General features: G+C 41.1%; 4 protein-coding genes across 4 annotated transcripts in view; 2 read left to right on the top strand and 2 right to left on the bottom strand.

Annotated features, from left to right (window-relative positions):
• Positions 1 to 23253, bottom strand: part of LOC141432432 (ADP-ribosylation factor-like protein 2) — a 221445-nt gene that overhangs the window by 75524 nt on the left and 122668 nt on the right. The gene's annotated exons all lie outside the window — the stretch shown is intronic.
• The window catches only part of LOC141432945 (serine/threonine-protein kinase D1-like), a 79790-nt gene that overhangs the window by 55650 nt on the left and 887 nt on the right, over positions 1 to 23253 (bottom strand).
• Positions 1382 to 10236, top strand: LOC141432424 (juvenile hormone esterase-like). The gene is made up of 6 exons (XM_074093978.1): positions 1382 to 1489; positions 7023 to 7168; positions 7288 to 7607; positions 7818 to 8030; positions 8114 to 8908; positions 8990 to 10236. The coding sequence occupies exons 1-6, from the start codon at positions 1444 to 1446 to the stop codon at positions 9144 to 9146; spliced, it is 1677 nt and encodes a 558-aa protein (XP_073950079.1). The 5' UTR covers positions 1382 to 1443; the 3' UTR covers positions 9147 to 10236.
• On the top strand, positions 12693 to 23058 carry LOC141432944 (uncharacterized). Its single transcript, XM_074094778.1, has 9 exons — positions 12693 to 12880; positions 13283 to 13497; positions 13956 to 14648; positions 15455 to 15712; positions 17345 to 17523; positions 18047 to 18237; positions 20810 to 20985; positions 21274 to 22263; positions 22623 to 23058. Exons 1-9 carry the CDS (start codon positions 12722 to 12724, stop codon positions 22840 to 22842), a joined length of 3081 nt encoding a protein of 1026 aa, XP_073950879.1. The 5' UTR covers positions 12693 to 12721; the 3' UTR covers positions 22843 to 23058.

Raw genomic sequence — 23253 nt, 5'->3', positions numbered from 1 at the left:
TCTTAGGCCTCTAGGTTGGCAACGCGTCTGCAATACCCCTGGTGTTGCAGATGTTTGTGGGCGGTGGTGATCTCTTACCATCAGGAGACCCACTTGCTCGTTTGCCATCCAGTAGAATAAAATACACGTGTATATATGGTACACGTTATGGCACGAGAATTCTCAGAATGCTGAAAGCCGAGTGGAGACAGGGTGATGTCCAATGGTTTCAAGAAACCCATTGTAACCTTCACAGCTCAAGGACGGGCAAGTCCAGAGTGCATATTGTCTAATGCACTTGAAATCACAATCGCATTCGTGAGCGGCTGCGTGTTAAACAATATGACATCAGGTGTACAGCGGTACCGGAAGATCATAATTAAGTTGACCAACACAGTGTTCTAAAATCTGCTTCTCTCGAGATCAGGACGACATTTCACTTTCCAAGCCTTAGACGGCGCCATCCAAGCGCAGAGACGTTACACCCTTCATGACAAGGTGTAATTTATCCTTGGCAGTTGCAGACGGTTACCAAGTTATCGTTTACTCCTTAAATACAATAGCAGTGTGACCCTTTCATCTCGTTTGTTCTAAACCCCTCACGATACTCAGTTTTTAAGTTCCTCTTCATGGTTCGAAAGCAATGATGTAAGGTGGCAGCTTGCTGAAACTAATAAAACGTATTGACCGTAGTGCATCTACCGCCTCTATGTTGCATGTGCATTCTGATTACGCGCTATCGTCTATTTTCGTAAAAGTAACTTTATGTTTTCCTGGCTGCAGTTGACGCTCCACGTGGAGGGTACTGCTACTGGTTTACTCGGAAGTTGTACCCTTATAAAAAGATTATTATGGAAACATATACGCAGTAAACATACAGAAAAAGTTTATATATGTAATTATCTGAAGTGCAATGAGAAGGACAAAGTATTCAAATTCTTCTTATTCTTAAATAATGGACGAAATTATAATTACTCATTCTTTTTTTAACAAGTTAAAGAAAAAACTGCGCTGAAGAAATTAGCATGTTATAAATTAGATAAAACATCACTTACTATTTTCTAATGTAGGTATTCTAGACTTTTTTTTTACGGAACTTTGATATTTAAATCAAATAAATACAATTAGGTACTTAGTAAGGCGATTCGTATGAAAAGGATCAATAGTTCACCGAAAGTGTTTTTTATCCTTAAAAGGAAAAACAGAGCTTTGGTGTCCTTGTATGGACAAGGTCATCAGAGTTTGATAGCAATTCAGTGTTTGGTTGGTTCATTGATAATGTACTTCCGGTAACATCGTCAAGTTTCTTTTAAGGTGTCCTATTTCTTCCAGTCAATGACGTCAGTGTTTCCGGAGCGTCCGCACACAGTCTGAGGGTTCGTTTTGCTGACGCTACGCCGCGTGCAGGCTATAAAGCGCGGCGGGCGGCGCGCGGCGACAGTGTCGGCCGGCTCAGCAGCAGAGATGGTCTCGAGTGTGAAATCTGTCGCGGTCGCGCTGCTCGTTGCCGGTAAGTCTGCTTCTCCACCAACGAGAGAACCGCGACTTTTGAAGGTCATAAGTGCATCATCAGCTTTGTAATAAATACGTTTGGTATTTCAAAGTGGCACATATTTTGTTTGTACAATATTAATCAAAAAGCCGGTAACGATGGATATGTTAAAAAACAAAAATAATATTAAAACTTATGATATTACTAGGATGCATTTCGTAGCAGTCGCCGTAGAACTAGTCGTAGCGGGTGCTACACGTGCGCGGGCGCATATAATCCCATTGTTTACTATTCATTCAGTTTCATTTCCTATTTCATATTAACTCTAAATAACATTAAAGACAGAAATTATTAGTTATTTTTCACCCGTTTGAGTTAAGTGTATGTGCAACATTGATACATATGAAAACAAAATCACGTAAATATGGAATGCAGTGAACTTATATAGTAATAATGTGTGTTATTGTTGTTTATATAAGGTGTGAACCGCGGTTAGATACCGCCAGTGTGCACCGGCGCTCGCGCCGCTTATCACGGAAGAAAGTAAATCGATAATCGATAATTCGCAACAGTCGGGACATGTGCACGATTTATGTAAAACGACCCCTTGCCCTTTGAAAATAATGCATGCATGTTGATTAGATAAACATAACAAAACATATAATTACTGTGTGACCTTTTAAGTGGTGATGCTGTTTCAGTATTTTTGAGTGTAGGCCACTTTATTTCCGCCGCCCCATGTACCTTTCTAAAATAACAAATAGATAGATAGATAAAAAACTTTATTTCCACAACACATACACGGCTTAGTAAATAACAAACAATTGTAAAGCAACATAAAAATTATCATGATGATTAATGACTTAATAACTAACATGCAACAGTTCCGAAAGTTAAATAAACATTGATTAATTTATCAAATTAAGAGAGCCATGTGATGATGTGGAGAATAGGCGCTGACTCAGCATGTACTGCGGCTATGGGTGGCCACAGAGCTGATATTCTGTCAGAGACCTGAGATAGTGCCAACGTGCTTCCGAATAAGTTTAATTTTGCCACATGCCAAACATTCAAATTTAAAAGATTTTTTTTCGAATAAGAACACTAGATATTGGGAGAAGAATGAATAGAGAAGAATTAATAGAAAAGAATCTATGCGGAATGTCAAACCAAAAATTAAAATAGTGATAAACACACACACATTACTTTATTTATGAGCGAGGAAGGTTCAGGACGTTTGTATTTGACGCGTTAGCAGATGATTTTTATATTTGATGCGAAAAGTTGGTCTTGATTTAATATTTCTTATGGGTGGAGGTATATTGTTCCAGCATTTCGAGCAGCAAATCGAGTGAGCGTCCCTAGGACGCTGCCGCCTCTAGGCCGCGGCCTATATGCCCTATTGACAAATCCAGGACTGGTGTTAATGCTGTGTACATTACAGTTCTTTGTGAAAATATATCAAAGTTTTTTATGTCTCTCTTGAGTCACGTCAAAGTAATTCGTCAAGTTCAATTTTAAAATTTGACCTTTAACAATATAAATAAATGTAATAATGTTAACAATGACTGTAAAAAGTACGTATACGTATAAAAATAAAACATTTAGCTAAAAAGTTAATAATTACCAGGTAGTTTCTACCAATGAGTCGCCTGTCAATGAAAACAAAAATTAAGAAAAACACGCTATAAATATATCATTGCATATTCGTAAAACATTATTTGATTTCCGCGTATTCGGTCCTGTGAGAATTTCACTTTCCTTCTTTAGGCATTCCAAAGATTCTGAAGGAACTCATGCACCATTTTTAGACCCCTCCCCCCTTGTCACACATATCGCTTTGAAAATTGCAATTATTTTGTTCTTCTTATGTCACATACCACCTGACCCCCCCTCCTCCCCCTTAATTTGTGACTTAATTAATAATAATAAAAAAAAATTGGATAATAAACCACACGTGCACTTACAAAGTTGAAATCTTATCTATAATAAGTTCTAGTTGCAAGAATTGCATATAACAAACGAAAGTAAGGGATTAGATGAAAAGGTTTGTTAAATTGATGGATGACCCCCAAGCCCAGTGGATGCTCGTCACTCTTTTCTGTCAGTCACTCAGTCACGTTACTTTATAGGTATAGATAGAAGATTAATAACAAACTTATCACTTTTAAATAAAACTAGGTTATTTATGCAGTTTTTGACGTGTCTCGACTCCTACTTCAGCAGGTGTCATGGTCACGGGAAACAGATAAATTGTAGCAATAAACGCATCGACAGAAAAAAAACAAACGAAATAATTACAACCGTGCGCTTCCGTGATTCAACCGGTACAGTAGTACTATTAGTTATTCTGTGCCGGTACTACGGATAATTATTACCACTCGCACTTAGCCCTAATTAGCTCCGTTGCCACCAGAGAAGTGCGAGGATGTGTTGCGAGGAGCGTGTTTTTCACGAACCAATAGTAACGCTTCATTTACCTCGCCTTGTTCCGCTCAGGTTTCCACCGGAGATGTGCTGTGCTAGGATAGGTAAATGAAGCGTTTCTATTGGTTCATGATAAACACATTCCTCGCAGCACATCTTCTTCTTGCAGTGCCTCTCCACTACTGGAGGCTGGCTGTCAGCTCCGCATTCTCCTTATCTCTCGCCAGAGAAAACAGTTCTATCCACACTGGCGATACCGGTCCACTCTCTGATATTTCGGAGCCACGATTTCTTTCTTCTTCCGACGCGTCTTTTCCCCTAAATTTTTCCCATCATTATTGTCTGAAGCAAATGATAACGCTCGTGCCTTAATACATGTCCTACATAGGCTACCTATGTTCTCTTAATGATCAACATGAGTTCTCGGGATTTTTTGACTCGCCGGAGTACCTCGTCATTCGTGACTCTATGGACCCAGCTTATGCGTAACATAAGACGCAACACATCCTTGCCCATATCTGGTTGAAACACAGCCTTAACCTCAGTTAAACCGTTATACATAATACAGTTTGTTGCAAACATATGTACTATATTTATCAAGTACATAACCAAACTAAGTTAAAAAGATGAAACCCTCCGACATCGTCATTTCAAAAACGACAGCCAATTTTTATCAAACATAGCTAAGAACTAACGCAAGGAATCTCGCTTTCACGAAAAAAAAAATTTAAATTTGAATATATTTCACCAAGCCTCCCCAAACCAAAAATTATATTTTCATGCCCCCCTTAAGTTAACGCTACGTATTACCTACCCAGATTTTTTTTTCGGGCTATGTAACATATTCTTTGAGAGGACAATGCCTCAATCTCTAAATTCAAATTCAAAATACATTTATTTGTAAATTGTTAGAATACACTAGGTAATTTTATCTATATTTTATTAATTAATAAGTAAAAAGTTATTTTAGGCATTTGCTACATTATTACTATTGAAAAATTTACAACTTATTATGATTTAAATAATCTTGGACAATATAAAAACATTCCTCCAGTAGCCATTTTGTTAATTTGCATTTCATGCTTCCCGGCAGAGTTTTTAAATTTGGTAAGTAAATGATTGTTATACAGAACATTGCTCCACGCTCGAATGACGTCTAGTTTAGGTAATCTATCACTACGGTGGCAAATTTGACGCTGGGTTACGCGAATGTTGTTTAAAATGAGTTCAATGCCTTTATTCGGTAATAGTCTTAGAAACCGTTATCAGTCGAAAAACAATTTACTCGCTCGCTGCGAGCAAGCTTATCATTATTACTTTATGATTTTTATCTTTTTAGTGAAAAGATTTAAAAAATCTACTCTATTTTATTTAAACTAAAAATACGGGTGACATCCGACAGAAATCCTAAAAAGAGTTTCAAAATCCTGAGATCTCCTCGGAACTAATCCCGAAATATGTATGGTACCCTAGCTGTCGAACGAAACGATCTAGGTCTCGAATGAAAGTTACCCAAAAAAATTTCAACGTAATTTTTAATAATGTACTTTTTTTTTTTATAAAACTGACCGTGATTGAACCTATCTCACCTGATGTTAAGTGCAGATGAGGCCAAAGCTGTATCTCACTGGTTCAAGACTTAAGTGATATCACTCTAACATTATCAATGTGAAAGTTAGTTTTAGGTTACGCTTTAAAAAAGTTTTGCTTTTTATATTTGTTCTCTCAACTGAAGTGTCATATTCTCCAAGAATTACTTTGATTAATTTGTACTCCCCAAGCCACGTTAGGGTAGGGACATAGAACAAAACATCAGGCGGTTTCTTTCTGAATTTCCCCATTCCATTATTTTTAATCTTAAATACGTATAATAGTGCAAAACCGTCAGCCGTGTGTGGAGGTGGAGTAACTGCATGAAGACACGATTCTTGCATGAACATAGCTATCATAAGGTCGCGGGTGAGCAAAGTATTTGTTTCAGCTCATTTAGTGCAAAACCGTCAGACGTCAAGCTTTTACTCGTATGACGCAATAAGTCAAGTAATAAGGACCGAACTTATCGTGAATACTTGTAAATAAACACAAGAGTTCAATGGCATGTCCTACAATTGTGACACTCGTTTAAAATAACCAGCGGGCGTCAGCGATAACGGCACCACGTCACAATAATAACGGGATAACAAAGCGAGTTTTAGTTTCTAACGTTCTAAAGATATTTCTGGCCCTGCCGATACCACTGAAATCCTGGTGAACTGATCTGTAATTGACGTGATAAGGTGATTAAGTTGCCTCCAACTGAATGCACATCTTCCGCGTGATCAACTTCATAAAACGACGAACGTCGAAAGATCAACTTCATAGAAGTTCGACGGAAATATACATGCAGGCAGTCGATCGATATACGTTAAATTGTATCCTTGCGGAGTATGCGGAGTCTGCTTCGCTCGCAGTGGAAAGTGGGCAGGAAATTTACAAAATATGTAGGTTCGTTACAACTGTTACAAGAATCGTTTATCATTTATCATCTGATTGAAAAATTTAACTCTCAGTGGCAGTGGAAGCCGCAGAACAATAAAGTAAGTATCGTCAATTTTGTGATTTCCGTCGACCTACTTTAATTTGGTTGATAAATCAGCATTACGCGCGACGCGGGCGCACGAAACAGCACGCGAGTCATGCAAAAGTCTGACCTATATTCCACACTTCATTCAATTATGAAGTCGTTGGCCCGACATCGTAAACGCTCTTTTGTGCAAAACCGAAAGCGCTTTATCGGGCTTTTTAAAAAGTGGCTCATAGTAGCAGTTGGAAGAGTGGCTATATGAGTGCAATAAATAAATTAAAATAAAATAAATCACGGGACACTAGACACCAAGACCTAGTTCCAAACTAAGCAAAGCTTATACTATGGACACTAGGCAACGGATAAACATACTTATATAGATAAATACATACTTAAATACGTATTAAACATCCAAGACCCGAGAACAAACATTCGTATTATTCGTACAAATATCTTCCCCGGCCGGGGATCGAACCCAGGACCTCAAGCTTCGTAGTCAGGTTCCTAACCACTGGGCCATCCGGTCGTCAAATTGATAGGTATATTGGTAATTTGTTCCAGTATGTGGTGCGGCGTCGGAGAGGTGCGCGGCGCGCGCGCGCACGGAGGCGGGCTGGGTGTGCGGCGCGTGCGCGCGCGGCGGCGACTACGCCAGCTTCCTCGCCGTGCCCTACGCCAAGCAGCCGCTGGCGGCGCTGCGCTTCCAGGTACACCCGTCACCAAACTTAAGGCGCGCCGTCTAACAACGACCAACCAGTTCCACTTGGCGGCTGGCGTGCACGTCGCGCGAAACTCACTTGTTAAAAAATGATTTCGAATGTTCCAGGAGCTTCAACCGGCCGAGCCTTGGAAAGGTTGTCGCGACGCCACCAAGCCGGGTCCGATTTGCCCGCAGCGGGACTTGTTCTACGGGCCGACAATGCGCGCGAGCGAGATGAGCGAAGAGTGTATCCACGCCAACGTGTACGTGCCGCTCCAGTACCTCCCGGCGGCGAGCGAGGGCGCCGCGCCGCGGAACCGCACGCTGCTGCCGGTGCTGGTGTACATCCACGGCGGCGGCTTCGGCTTCGGCTCCGGCGACCCCGACCTGCACGGCCCTGAGTATCTCATGGGCGACAACGTTGTTGTCATCACATTTAACTACCGGTAATAAACTGTTGAAAAAATATTCCAAAAACGTGTTTAGGACTATTAAGTTGTTCTATTCCGGCAGCAAGTTTTATTTATTGTGACAAAACACGTTTTACAAGTTTGCTGGTGTGTTTGATACTTTAGAAAAAAATGTGCGACGTGAATATGATGAATACTTATCATCTGTTACGTAAAAAAGTTGATGGTCATAAATTATTTTTCCAGGCTTGGGCCGTTTGGTTTTCTCTCTCTGAACTCGTCGAGCGTCCCGGGCAACGCGGGGCTGCGGGATATGGTGACGCTGCTACGCTGGGTGTGCCGCAACGCGCGGGCCTTTGGCGGCGACCCTGGCGACGTCACCCTGGCGGGCCAGAGCGCCGGAGCCGCCTCCGCCCATATACTCTCACTGTCTGAAGCCGCACGGGGACTCTTCAAAAGGTAAAGTCAATAAATATTCGCAAACCGACTTTCTCAAATTCTTGAGAGACGGAGTATTAAGTGACGTTAATTTTCTACTTCAGGGCTATACTGATGAGCGGTACGAGCACACGAAGTTTCTTCTCAACATCACCGGCTTATGCCCAGTACGTGGCACAGCTCTTCCTCACCAACCTCGGCATCAACGGCACCGACCCCGAGGAGGTGCACCGCCTGTTGATCGACACACCAATAGAGAAGATTATCGATGCCCATAACGACCTTCAAGACGTTATCGGTATCACAGTTTTTGTTCCGGTCGTCGAATCCGCGCATCCCGGTGTGGAAATAATCCTTGATAACGACCCTGAAATTCTGCAATCTCAGGGACGAGGCAAAGACATACCATTCTTAATGGGCTTTACGAACGCAGAATGCCAGACGTTCCGGCCCCGATTCGAATCTATTGACATCATAAGTCGGATCGCCGAACAGCCTGTGCTGGTGATGCCCCCGCCGGCAATTTACGTCACGCCGTTGGACGAGCTCCCCAACAAAATTGGGCAAATTGTACAACGATATTTTAACGGAACACCGAATTTAAACAAGTTCATAAAGTTGTGTTCGGAGTCTTACTTCGTGTACCCCACTTTAAAGCTGGCTGAAATGAGAGCCGCGAACGGGGGTGCTCCAGTGTACTTGTACCGGTTCACGTACGAGGCCGACTACAGCGTGTTCCAGGAAGGGTTGCGGCTCAAATATCGTGGCGCGGGGCACTCGGAGGACCTCACCCTACTGTTCCGAGCCAACCACGTGCTCGGGGAGAGGGCTATATCCCCGAGAGATCATAAGATGGTCGACGCCATGACGACGTACGTCACTAACTTCATGCTGCACAGGTAATTTCATAAATGTCATTCATATTTTTGTAACATCTTGTGTCATTCGTAATGTTTTTGTGAATGAATATTTCGTTTCAGTAACCCAACGAAGGGAGTAGCAGGGTGGCCAGCAGTGAAGCGTGAGAAGTTACAGTATCAAAACATAATCACTCCCGAGCTTGTGACCACCGAAGTGAGCCGGGATCTGCGCGACACCATGACGTTCTTTGATAACATTTACAGCAGTTCCAGCTGAATTTCAGACGTAGGAAGAAGAAAAGACTTTATTTCCAAAGTGTTTGTGTTGTAATTATTAAAAAAGTGTTAATGTTGTGGTTCTGTTATATAAGTAAGTTGTGTGTTTTGATTGATTGATTGTGTTTAATTGAGGAGACGTGCGACTGATTTAGTGGTAAGCTATGACTTAAGTTATTTTGGTAAGCGCTAGTAAAGACTGTTTAGGAAGAATTGATCGTTGTTTATTAATAAGAAAGATAAAAGGAAATAATGGTGAATGAAGGGTTTCGTGCATACAGGATGGTATGTATTTGATATCCAAGAGCCAATTTTTCTTACTTTGCAATTCTCTAACGATGGCAGTTTGTATATTGGAGTTTCCTAAAACAAAGAAATTTTTTACAAGCACTTTATTTTTAGTTAAAAATTTAGTTTGATTGCCACCCCATGCCTGGTTACCTAAAGCCTGTTTCACAATAGGAGCCTCTTTAGAAAACAAATTCTTAAAATGCAATATATACTTCTAACGATTTATTATTATTTATTACGACAACGTCAATGGATGCAACGATCCATCATCTTGTAGAGATAGTAAGAAAACTTGGTTCCTGTATACAAATGCACCTTGTTTAACAGAGGTACTGCTAGATCTCGCTAACTCAATTAAGATCCACACAATGAGTCCGTGACAGGGCGGAGTTCAAAATATATCTACATCTACATTGTTAACCCATACAAGACGAATGAGTAAAAAAAACTGTTAGCCTTAAAATAGTATGTAAAATTGTCGGTCAAAGATGTTTTCGAACTGTTTACATAAAACTGATTATAGAACTTTTTGAACTCCGCCCAACTACTGTTACGGCTTCTTGGATTTTTTGTTTAAAATAATAATTGTAAATATAAATATTTTTTTTGGGTAACTAGAACTAGAAGGAAGAGAAGATTGAACAACACAAACTGATGGTTGAAAGTTGTAGTTGTATACATCTTAAGAAAAGGCAGGAAAGGAAAGGGCAATTGCATTTTATTTTCTTTGTGATGTACAAATACGAATGTTCTTGGTTTATGAAAAAAAAAAAAGCTTAAATAAAAGTAACTTGATGACAGTTTTTTATTTATTAACAACTATTTCATTTAAACAATAAAATAAAGTGTATATCTATGTACTGGTCGTGTTCATAATAACGGTTAGAAGAAAATCAAAGTACATAAAAAAAGCAAAGTATAAAAAGTAAGTAAAGTTTACATTGATGTATTTACTAAGTTGAGTTTTTTTTTTAAACAAAAGTTTGCCGGGTACTAAACGGAAACACGCCAAGTGTGATACCAACTCACCTCACCACGAAGTTTTCAACCAACCCAGCCGCAAAATAGGTACTTATAATTATAAATTATTAAGAAACGCTATGATTACGTGACGTTAAAAAGAGCAAGTTAGTCATCGTTAGGGTTCGTTAATAATGCAAAACAAACTAAATAAATTTCATTTTTACAATGATTAATTGTTTTACAACCTTATCTCCTGTAGCGGTGTGGCGTTTATGACCTGACATTGTCAGATTTCTAAATTGTAGACCCGCACTTGACAAAAATATATTTAAGGTGTTAATTAAACAATGGAAAACCTGAAAGTAGTAGGTTCAGAATCAAGAGGGGGATCGATTACACTGTACTTACTTTACCAGGTTGCATTATTTCCCGTTTTAAACTCCTCTTTTTAATCCCCGACGCAAAAAGAGGGGTCTTATAAGTATTAGCGCTATGTGCGTCTGTGTATTTGTGTGTCTGTCTGTCCGTCTGTGGTACCGTAGCTCTTAAACGGGTGAACCCATTTGAATGAGTTTTTTTTTAAATTTGAAAGCAGGTTTCCTATTATAGCAATGGTTCTTAGACATGTTTTATCAAAATCGGTTATTGAACTTTGAAGTGACAAAGTCGGGGGTTTTCCAACTTTTATGTTGGTTAGGTTATACTGTGCCCAGTTTTAAAATTTTACAAACGCATTATCTCAGAGGGATTGTAATTATGTAGATAATTTAATACTTACTTGCCGTTTTTCTGTCAGTTTTGATTTTCTTAAAAAACGGCGAAACGCAACTGACACGCTCAAATTATGTGTGACATTTGAAACCAAGTAGTATTACTGACAGCAAAACATACGAATGTGTTTTGGTATAATTAGGGTATTTGTAAATACATAAATGCAATAAACTAGCTAATAATAGAAAAGACTGCTGTGGTGTGTGAGGTTTTCACTGTTTTCAGTGTAATATTAATTAACACCTTGTTTGGATAGACAGGGCTTCTTAAACTTATTTGTACTTTGACGCCCTTGGGACTTTGCTTTTTTTTTACGACGCCCCTCAAGCTGGCCCCCAAAAATACTTACCAATTTTAGTACTAGCCTAGTAACAGGTTATCAGAAAAACACTATTTGGACCCAGGGGGTCACGAGTCACGACGCAGTTTGGGAAGCCCTGCTTTATTCTATGAAGTGTCAGAGCACTGTTAAAGAATACTAACTTGGCACTGCTACGAGTAGATTTATCTGTTGAGCCACACATCCCATCACCATTTCATACAACATGTCAGTGTGATAAGGTTTACGAACGGCCAATACCAAAGGTGTTGCCGTCTGCTGATAAGTAATTCTGTATACTTCAGTTAATTTAATGGCAAGTCGTTAACTGAGACGTAGTTAATGAGTCGTTAAAGAGCTTCGGGACCCGTGCTGGCGGGAGACGATCGTCAAAAGGTAATTCTGGTGAAAACTGCGCATCCGAACCCTAAACACATTCATAAGTGAAATAGTAGTTAAAAATAGTGCTGCTATAATACCTTAATTGTCCATGCTTATATGCCATCTGTATAATAAATCTGGGTTTAGTCTCGTAAAACCCATTTTCCCGAAATTAATAATAAATAATAATAAAAGGTTTGCTTACAAATTCTACATAGGTACTTAACAAATAATAAGTACAATCAAACTATCAAAAAGCGACTCAGCTTATGCCTGCGCCTTGCAGAACAAAGTCCCTTGGCTAACAGACGCTGTTTTTCAGTCGCCCCCATAAATTAGCACTATTTCTAAGAGTGGTTTCGCACTATGTCCTATCTGAATACGTGAAAATACGGTCCGGAGCAGTCGTAACTATTTGCACGGTAGTTCACGAACCATATCAGATTTCCCTCATGGCATTTTTGGAAAGAATGTTATGAAAAAGGTCAGAACGGAAATTAAATTCAACTGCCACATCCAATAGTTTACACAAGCGAAGCCTCTCGTAAAAGTTAGCAATAAATAATATGGTTTACGTAGTGTAGTACCGTTAATGATTGTGATACTGCAATAGAATCAGGGTGGAATTAAACAATTTCCAGGACACAGACACGCACCGGTGGGTTGTTGTGGTATTGTCCATAATGTCGCTCGATGGCGATAATTGTCCACACTCGCTTATTGAATACGTACACAGCAGAACGTCCCAGTGTATTTACGAATTGCTCAATCGTTAATAGTGAAAATTTGCAGCAAATCAGTGCTATAGTGCCAGTATTTACAACGCTAGTAGTGGGTAACATTGTGTGAGCATGCACCGTCTTTTAATGTTGATTTGTTTAGTGTCACTGAGCAGTCAAGATGTGATACACACGGCTCAGGGGAAGCTGCGTGGTGCGCAAAATAACGGTTTTATCTCCTATCACGGTATCCCTTACGGAACGATCAGAGACGCAGCTGAAAAATTTAAGGTTGGAAAAAATAAAATTACGATAAAACTATGCGCATTAAGGTCAATGTAAGATGCATGTCGAGGGTGCTTTACAATGAATTCAAAATATTTTAGCTGATGATGGTTTTGTTAGTTCAAAATATAATAACGTCTTCAACGCCATAAAATAATCAAAATAATTCAGAGAATTATTATTTTATAAAATTGGGCGGCAAACAAATAAGTGGGCAAATAATAATATCATGTGCCAGTAATGTCACCTACTGTCTTGCATTTTCAACAGTAATACAGCACAGTGCAAGCAAGGTGGTGGTAGAGTAGATCCTACTGCTACTCCCTACAATCACATATTTACTTTTATTTACCCGAAGGAGGGTTATGTTTTTAATAAGAATGAATGTAAAAAGTCTTAAATTTACAGCAAGCCGGTCTAGCGCCCTCATGGTCAGGTATCCGCGAGTCGCAGAAAGTTTCTTGCACGTCGAGGTCTGCGGAGGAGTGCTTGCAGCTCGACGTGCACGTGCCCACTGGGGCGGGGGCGCCCTGGCCTGTGCTGGCGTGGGTCGCAGGGGGCGCGCACTACCACCCCGCCCGCCTGGTGCAGGCGGGAGTCATCGTCGTCATTGTTCACCACAGGTAGTAATGCTATGATGACATTACACCGTGTCGGGACCGGATCGTGCCACGGATGGGGATGGGACATGGTGCATGGAACAGCTTAAGCATCATTCCAAGCGAGTTGCCTCGGCCACTTCGACCAGCAAGGAGCCTTAGTCTGAACCATGCTCGGGTTCGGGACGAGCGTATACTGGCTCGATGTTGCGGATCACAGCAAAGCGACGAGCCGAACTTGGTTCCGTAACATGCTTCAGCCTTTGCTTTAGCAGCCCTAGTGTGCCTAAGTCGAGGCTGCTCATTTTGCTCTGAGCGGCTTAAGAAGTTACGAATATACTTTTGTCTGAACTCATTCATAGTTAATAAACTGTATGAAGAGAATGACGATTGTCCCGGTCAGGGCATAGTGTGAAAGCTAAAGATGGAACGAACCGTAACATAATAATGTGGTCAAGTTACAATTATGTATGTAATTTCAGATTCGGTCCACTTGGTTTCCTCTGCACAAATGAAGAACAGATACCAGGCAACGCAGGAGCTAAAGACGTCGTGTCAGCTCTGCGATGGATACGCGACAATATAGTCGCATTTAGAGGAAATCCTGCAAAAGTAGTTGTGGCCGGACAAAGTTTTGGAGCCGCTATTGTCGAGGGGCTCACGCTGTCCCCTATGGCAGATGGCTTGATCCACGGAGCGATCATGCAGAGCGGAACCGCACTTAGTCCTTGGGCATTCAATAACGACGCAGGGGAGCGGGCACGCTCGCTGGCAAAGATGTACTCCGACGACTCCATGGTATCTTCGCTACAAAAAGCCACAAATAAAGATTTAGCCGACAGAGCAGACAGGCTTAATTCACCTTATTTTTCCTTTGGAATATGTGCCGAAAAACCATTCAAGAAAACGGAAACATTCCTTTCAGCACAACCCTTCGAGCTGTTGTCAAATGGAAAGGTTCATAGAGTCCCTATGATGATAGGTTTCAACAGCGACGAAGGCTACGTCTTCGCAGAAACGTTAAATAGAGTCAAAATATTGAAGAAGATGACCCGAGACTTCAACGTTTTGCTGCCGGAAGAAATTAAGTTTTTGACCGAGAGGGAAGTGCAGCAGGTTAAAGAACTGTATTTTGGCGGCAAGGTCAACATGACTGACGTACTCGCGTACCACAGGTAACAGTATAATGAAGAAAACTCTTTAAGAAAAAACAGGAAAATGCGGTTCGGACTTCGGACAAGCGTAAAAAAGCAAGCAAAAAAAATAAGTTTGCATTGAATAGTATTTCTATTTGAAATTTACATATATCTACATATTTAACTTAAAAAAAATGTTTTGCGTGTCCATCACTCGAATCAATGACAGTGCGTTTGACGAGGCTTGTTATGGATATTCTTCATGAATCTGCATGTTTTTTCATTAACCTGACGAAGCATGTTAAATATTTTGATGTTTTTAATTAGGTATTTTATTTTTTATTTATGTAAAAAAACAGTAACATTGAGATTATTTTTTGTCAAATTTCATAATTGTAAACAAGATATACCTACCCAGTAGAGTTTAATATCTATGTTTTTCTTAAATGAAAACACGGTTTAAAAAGCTTGACGACCGGATGGCCTAGTGATTAGAAAACCTGACTACGAAGCTTGAGATCCCGGGTTCGATTCCCAGCCGGGGTAGATATTTGTATGAACAATACGAATTATAAGTATGTTTATCCGTTGCCTAGTATTCATAATACAAGCTTTGCTTAGTTTGGGACTAGGTCAATTTGTCAAGTGTCCCATAATAATTATTTGTATCTTTTGATCGTGTGAATATAGAAACTAATTTTTGGGTGCGACTGCAAGAGATCATAGCCCGTTCAATTCCGCAGGGCCTTATTCAATTTGGTGTACCTGTTCATGCGAATGCGAAACCATCAGGCGTCAAGCTTTTATTTTTAACGCAATATATCAAAAGCTGTCACTGATTACAGCGACGTGTATTTCATAAACCACGTGCACCGAAGCGCGCGACTGCACGCTGCAGCCTCAGACCTCCCGGTGTACTACTACCGGTTCTCGCACTCCGGGGCAGTGGGGGTGGAAGAGGAGCCAGGGCTGGCGAAGACCGGGGCAGCACACTCCGATGAGCTGGCTTACTTGTTTTCGGATAAGGGGCGAGAGCTGGAAGGTGAAGACGGGGAGGTGCAGCGCAAACTGGTCCAGTTATGGACCAGTTTTGTGAAGTATCTGTAAGTATAGGTAGTGCCAGGAGAGTCGAAGTGAATGATTATGATTACACACACAGCTACAAAAAGAACTGATTGCACAAAAGGAGCAATGCATGAAATTAATGAGTAATCCTGCTGTCATTACACATGTTATGTTCATATTGTCTTGTGTTCATATGTAGACTATAAATCGTCATCATCATCATTAGGCCATTCAAACGCCACAATGAACGACAACTCGCCACTTGCATCCACCGGTTGCCCGCAACTCTCAAAATGACGTCAGTCCATGTAGTGGGCAGCCTATAAACCGTGTTTTTCTTTAATTTCGCGACTTCGACAGACGGCTCAATTCATTTATAGAAACTAAATGGTAATTAAGTTTTTGGCCAAATAAAAAAAAAACAATGCAAATTCACAGTCATTGATCAAATTGTAAAATTCGCAAACGCGACGAGTAACATTGATGTCACACATTAAAAGAAATATAAAAAACAAATATGAACGCTGTTTTGTTCAATACCTGTGTGTGATTGATTTAAAAACATTTTAGTTACGAACTTTGAAAAAACGTTATATATAAATTAAGAACCTTCAACACTGTTTTACTGAGTATAACTAATTACATACTAATTCTTGATAACTTTGATAACCTTTAAATTAGTAAACGTTGGCCACTAGTATCTTGGAGAAATAAAGTTCAATTGACCTATTATTATCAGTTAGTAGGTAAATTAGTAATTGTATGCTTTATATTGGTAATAACTGACTCAAACCGTCTAAATCCGTGCGAAATTAGTATAGGAAGCAGTCCAATGAAGTTATAAAAGTGACGCAATAGCGCCGTTTCATGCGAGAGATGTACCTCTTGTCAAGGCCAAGACTACGGCGAGCGTTACTCTGCCTGCTCACTGGTTACCTGGCAACACACGCAATAGCCGGCAAGCTTAGGCACTTGTCCCACCGCCGACGATGAGCGAGAAGCGAGCAGAGCGAGTAACTAGAAACGAGTGGGCGAGCAGTGAAAAGCGAGTGTTCAAGCACGACGGGCGATTACTCGCTCCACTCGCTCGAGCCGGGCGGCCGCCAAGCTAACAGCGCTGAGCTGAAGATGTAAGAGCGAGTTCTCGCCGGCAGTGTGAACCGCCAGCTATCAACTATTAATATATATGTCTCTTTTACTCACACAGGATCTTATATCTTTTGTTCGTTTCTTGGGCGAGAAAATAGTCGATAGCCAATCGTTTCCTCGCCGGCGGTGAGACAACTGCCTTATTGTCTAACTGTAAAGCCGAGTTTAGACTTGCAAGAAAATTCGTGCAAGTTGCTTTACATTGCGGCGCTCGATTGACCACTACAAACTCGTTGGGTTCACGGCCTCGCAATGTAATGCAACCTGCACGAGTTTTCTCGCAAGTCTAAACTGGGCTTTACGCTTTGACGCTCGCGATCGCATTCACCGTCTTTTTCTGCCTTCATCCACTACCCATTGACAGAAAGAAGTAGTGAAACCGACTGTGATTCGGAATTTATTAGAATCGTTAGATAATACGGCCTCGAGTCTCCACTGAGCCAGTGGTTTTGCTAATAATTAACTTTTCTATACAAAAAAGAATAAAAAGAATTTGTTTTCTTGTTTCTCAATTGTTTTAGAAAACCGTCGAGTGCCGACGAGCCGCAGTGGACAGCGGCGGAGGCCCGCCAGCCGCGCCTGCTCAACATCGACTCAGAGCTTGCCATGACGGACTTTCCCCACGAACGGGCCTGCCGCTTCTGGGACCAAGTGTACGAGAGACACTACTACAACAAGCTACGGAATAACGACTATGATTGATCACTACCACATTGTTTTATTGGTTGACGTTAGGCAAGTTATCGCGCTTTAAGAATTTAGGAGAGCTGGTGTTTGTGATCTACTCTAAGGGACTCACCACTTTCTTTGACGAATGCGTCGATTTCACATGAAATTCATACCTGTAACAAATAAAGAGTTATATAAAGTGATTGCATCGCTTTTGTCTTGATAAACAGTCACGCCAGCATTAACAAACCGTCGAGAATAAACGATTCGAACGAATAAAACTAACGTTCCAGGTTCACCTTCACGAACCTTCACGGCGAACTACCCAACTATAATCCGTAAACTATTCCCTTAAAATTACAACATACAATGAGAATGTTTACACGATACGCGATACATAAACTGTTATGGTTATTTCGCAAATTGTTATGATAATCGCGCCTCGCTGCGAGCCGGCGGCGCGGCACACGCGCCAATGCCGCACTAATCACCCGCTAACTCGATCACAGACCGGCTTCAATCAGGGTAATGGTGATCTAATTAAGTCGAGGTAGATGAGGTCGTTGTTGGTGGTGCTGGTGCTGGCGCGGGGGGAGGCGCGCGGGGGTGGCCGCGGGCGCCGCCGCACCGCGACGTGCTGACCACGCAGGGCGCGGCGCGAGGGTACCTGGGCGCGCGCCCGCCGCACTTCGCCTTCCTCGGCCTCCCTTACGTCTCTCCGCCCACGCCCCGCGACAGGTTTAAGGTCAGACGATTTGTTTGTTGATACGAAAATCCCATTTGCACCACGTCGCGTAGATCGCTATCGCTGTTGAATGATTAAAGCCCGAAGGGGAGTGGCGCTCGTCAGGGTTCCGTGGTTTATAAGGTAACCCTTATAGTTTCGCTATATCAAGTGGTATAGTCTATAATCGATCAAAACTTTGCGTGGCCCGGCCCGGTACGCACTTGCCAGTTCTTTGAAATTGGATTCTTACAGTCGGACTTGTTCCGTTTGTTGAGCAATGGAACGGTGTCAAAATAAATACACTGTTAACATCGCTAATCTCTAACAACATATGAGTAAACACTAACGGCCCGATCACGACTACAAACAATCGTCGGCAAGATTTTTCTCTTTCCGTAGCGCGGCCGAGACACGCAATGGACAGAGAATGACCAAAGCGCATAGTCGCTGCCCGTAACAAGCAATCATCTTAGGTACTATTGGCCAGCCTACTATAATTTGGCAAACGTTTAACAAATGATCATTTAACACACAACGTTTCGCAAACTATTCATTTCACAACCAATTTTTATCACAAACTGCTCATGTCACAAATGATCAATTCATAAATATACATACTTTTAAACTTTTAACAAACTTCATCAAACTTGTCACTTTACAAACACATCATTAAAAAATATTCATTACCCAAACACCTCATCTTTCAAACTCGTTTCTGACATTCGCGATCACAATCAGACGACACTCTTTGTATGCGAAAACTATCATTTGATTGTGATCGCGAGTGTCAGAAATGTTACGCAATAAACCCTCAGGTTTAGTAGACCCTACCCTTAATATCTCGTCCACCTATCACTCAGGTTCCGATTCTGGTTCCGGTTCTGTTATCGGTTCAGATTCCATTTTTGGTTCCGATAAACTAAATTGAAAACATCTGGTTCAGCTTTCGGTTCCGATAAAATCACATCCGTTACATCCCTAGTATAAAATAAATGTAGCCATTAAACATGGTTTATTACCTATTTAAGCTCGACAGTTCCATACATTACACAACTAATCTAAGCATAACGCAACATCTAGTTTTTACAAGTGCGTGGAGGAGAATACATTTAGGTACTCGCAGACGCATCAAATAAGTGTAGTGAATGATGAATCTTTTATTACGGGTAAGGACAGATTCAGAGAAAATTACGTAACACCTGTAATAGGTACTATGTAATACCATTACGATCCAGCAGTAAGTACAAAAGAGCGAGTAGTGCAGTAAAACAATGGTTGTTGTTTTGTAACTTTAATTTTCGTTCAAATTTTAGTGTCCAGTGAGTGAGTGGTCATAAGATAAAGTCCTTGTTGGTATGTACCTAATACCAAAGGAGCAGTTTGTTTAGCTGCGAGCGTAAACAACTCGTAAGTCATACAAACATTGCTTTCTGCTGCTGTAACAATAAATCTCGCGTTTGCAAACAATTGCTATGATAAACGAGTAGGCGCTACATGTTGATGTTCGAACGTAGAAATCTAAAAACTAAACAATTGATTGATTTTGGCGTAACTTAGCGGAGATCTATATCAGTGAATTTCAATATTATTACCTTGCTTCCCTGATATCGGTTGCTTCTTTTAAATCCCTACACTCTCGACAGAGTGGTGTGGTCGTAGGTTGAAGGTCGTAGTGAACCGTCATGACAACTTTCTTGGGATAAAAGTCCCGGGTGTGGTAACAATTATGAGTGAAAATCACGAAAGTTTAAAACTCGTTATGTAATTGTAAGTCAAACCGTTTCGTTCGTAGCATTATCTACACGTACACGGTACGGAGGTGGCTAACGTTGGTAGTTAACGGAGGTGGTTAACGTCACATAGACTAACTTCGAGAAACTAAATTCGATTACATCGCTGGTTTGTTCAGAGTGTAAGTCCCTTATAACAATAGATATGTTCTCCGCGGAATGAAGACCATTTAAATTAGCTTTAATAAATATTGGAAAGAATCGGGAGCTCAGTTAAGGTAGGCACTCGTGGTCTATATCTCGTATGAGATACGTATCTAATTAGCCATGGATCAAATAAAACCCTTTAAACGCCACGCCGTGGTGTTAGCGCCTGTTGGTGGCGAAAGTCGCGCGATGATTTCTCTTCTATTGCATTTTGGAGTGAATTTTCGCTAGGCAATCCCGAGAGAGACGTGTGTTATGTTATGTAGCAGCGTTACGTAAAATATTGAGGCAACTCAGTGGAAATTAAGTTCTTTAACAGACCCTTCCCATTTCTAATTCGAGTTTCGCTCTCCTATTAGTCTTTCTCTAGAGAAATCGTTTTTGGTCGCCGTTGGGTTTGGGTTGGGTTGTCATCCTTTGTGATGTCTTTTTTAACGATAGACAAAACAACAAGCTCAAGTACTGCTGAAGATGACAGCTGAATGATTTTTTTGTCATCTGAGACTTTATTATTAAAACGATCAACACTTATTATTGTCAATAGGATGAAAGTAGAAAGGGATAACCTATGCGGCAGCGAGCATTTGCGCATTAGACAATATTGTATGACTTCTAGTCTTTGCATCAAAATGACCGTGTTGTCTTGTGGACAGGCGCCGCGGCCGCCGGCGTCATGGGACGGCGTGTTCGAGGCGGCGCACCGCGTGCGCTGCGCGCAGCCCGGCCGGCGCGGCGCGCACGCTTGCCTCGTGCTCAACGTGTTCGCGCCGCAACACGCGCAGGCCGCGCCCGTGCTCGTGCACGTGCACGGAGGACACTTCGCTGCGGGGTATGATAGATCCGCTACGTACGTGAAGCGTTGGGGCCTAACTACAAACTGCACAGACCAGACTTTACCTTTAACTCGTAGTTCTCTGCTAAATCGAGTTTTTTTTGGATGATAGATTTGTAGTTCAAGCTACGAGCGCAAATAACAACTCATTGCAAATGGAAGCTTTATCATCATTATCATTAAAGTTCATAAAGCAGATTTGAATTCCTGGAATTTCTTTTTCGAGGCTTAAATGCACATGTGCTGTGTGATTCTTGGAAATTTAAGCATCAAATGTTGTTCTAGATGGGGCTCTCACCATCCTCCTTCTCGTCTCTTGAGCCGAGGTTTCGTCGTGGTAACTTTCAACTACCGCCTCGGAGCCGAAGGGTTCCTTTGCCTCGGCACAAACGATGTGCCAGGCAACGCCGGCCTCAAGGACCAGGTCGCCGCTCTGTACTGGGTCCACAGAAACATTGCCAAGTTCGGAGGAGACCCTAACCAAGTCTCTCTGTACGGGGCAGGGGCTGGGGCGGCTTCTGTTCATCTCCTTCTATTGTCAGGAGCAATAGCCGGACTGATACATAAGGTTATATTGGAATCAGGATCAGCTATCTCACCAACTTCACTGAGTAGTGATCCTGCAGCAACTGCTCTTGACATAGCAATTTCTCTCGGTTATCAAGATGCTAATATTGGTACAGTCGATGATCTTAGTAATTTTTACCAAGAGGTCTCACCAAACACACTATCCAATGTGTCTGCCAATTTCATGCCATGCATAGAAAGCGCTTCACTTACCAACTTATTGCATATAGATCCCATGGTTATTCTACGCAGTGGTTCATTAGAACATGTGCCTATTTTGATCACATATATGAAAGAGATAATAGATGAATCTTCTCTTAATGAAAACACTGCTGTAGTATTGCACACTCTGCCTGATGAATTTGAAGAGCTACTACCAAATAATTTGGAGTTTGATAGTGATGACATAAAAATTAGAATTGGTGAGCAAATTAAAGATGTCTATTTCGGAGATCATATTTTGGGTGGAGACGTAGCAGAGTCATATGAAAGTTATATCAATGATGTATTTACTGTGTACCCTATTGTAAAGTCAGCAATAATGCATGCTGCATCCAGCCACCTCCCAGTGTACCTTATGGAGTTCTCATTGCAGGGGGGAAACAAGACAATCTTTGATTACATTTTTGGGAAAGACATTCTAAGTGATGAGGATGAATTAGTGGCTGAGAAGCTTGTGAGTCTGTGGAGCAACTTCTTGAAGTATAGGTAAGGGTTGATAACAACTGAACAGCAATGGTGCGATGCGACGCAGTAACAACGCGGTTTCCACTGGGTTGCCTAAATTTTTTATGAGACAACAGTAATGGCATGTATGGTATAGATTTGGCACACTAAGACTTGGTGCATGTTGTGTTTTGTGCACTTTGGTAACATCTGTTTTAAGAATTAAAGGGTCCCTCATAGCTGTGCACACTAAAAGCACATTTGCATGTGTGGAGTGATGAGGAATATGTTTGTAAAATGCATCTTACCAAAACACGCACTTTCAAACTCCTAATGCGTAGTGGAGGCTTTATATTGAAGTAATCTAAATGTCTTGTCTTGTATAATTTCTTTTTTTTCAGTGACCCTACTCCTTTAGCCACATCGATGGTGCCATTTGTTTGGCAACCATTAAGCTTCTCCGTTAGGAAAGAGAAGCCAGATATCAGCACAGCCTCATGCCTCATCTTCGACCTGGGCAGTGGATTTGCAATGGGCAGGCCATCATCGAGCCACGCATTGATAATATGGGACCACATCTATGACAACTTTTATAAATTTCATTCACCTGTACCAACTTGAAATACATTCAAACAAAGCCATTGTATTCTATTGTGCCCTCAACCACATAATCCTCAGTTTAAAATGAACGGAAATATAAAAAAAACTAGTTCGCTGAAATAACGACTTTATTATCTAGAGCAGAAAGTGCATTTAAAAAAAATACATGTTTGCAGATAATACTTTGCCATGAGGCTGCTTGTGTATGACATATTCAATTTTGAAAAATATTATCTGCCAACAAAGTTTTATTTAAAATGAACACTACTGTAAATAATAAAGTGGTTATTTCAATGAGCTATTTTATCCAATATTTTCATTCAGTTTAAACTGAGGATTATGCATTTGAGGACAATAGAATACAATGGCTTTGTTCAACAGGTGGGATGTTAACAAGATTGGGACACCATAAATAATTCCTACTATAGTAAC

This window comes from Choristoneura fumiferana, chromosome 11 (assembly GCF_025370935.1).
Source record: "Choristoneura fumiferana chromosome 11, NRCan_CFum_1, whole genome shotgun sequence".
NCBI classification, from domain to species: domain Eukaryota; kingdom Metazoa; phylum Arthropoda; class Insecta; order Lepidoptera; family Tortricidae; genus Choristoneura; species Choristoneura fumiferana.
The sequence above is the reverse complement of the archived record's forward strand: the minus strand, read 5'-3'. Positions and strand labels throughout refer to the sequence as shown.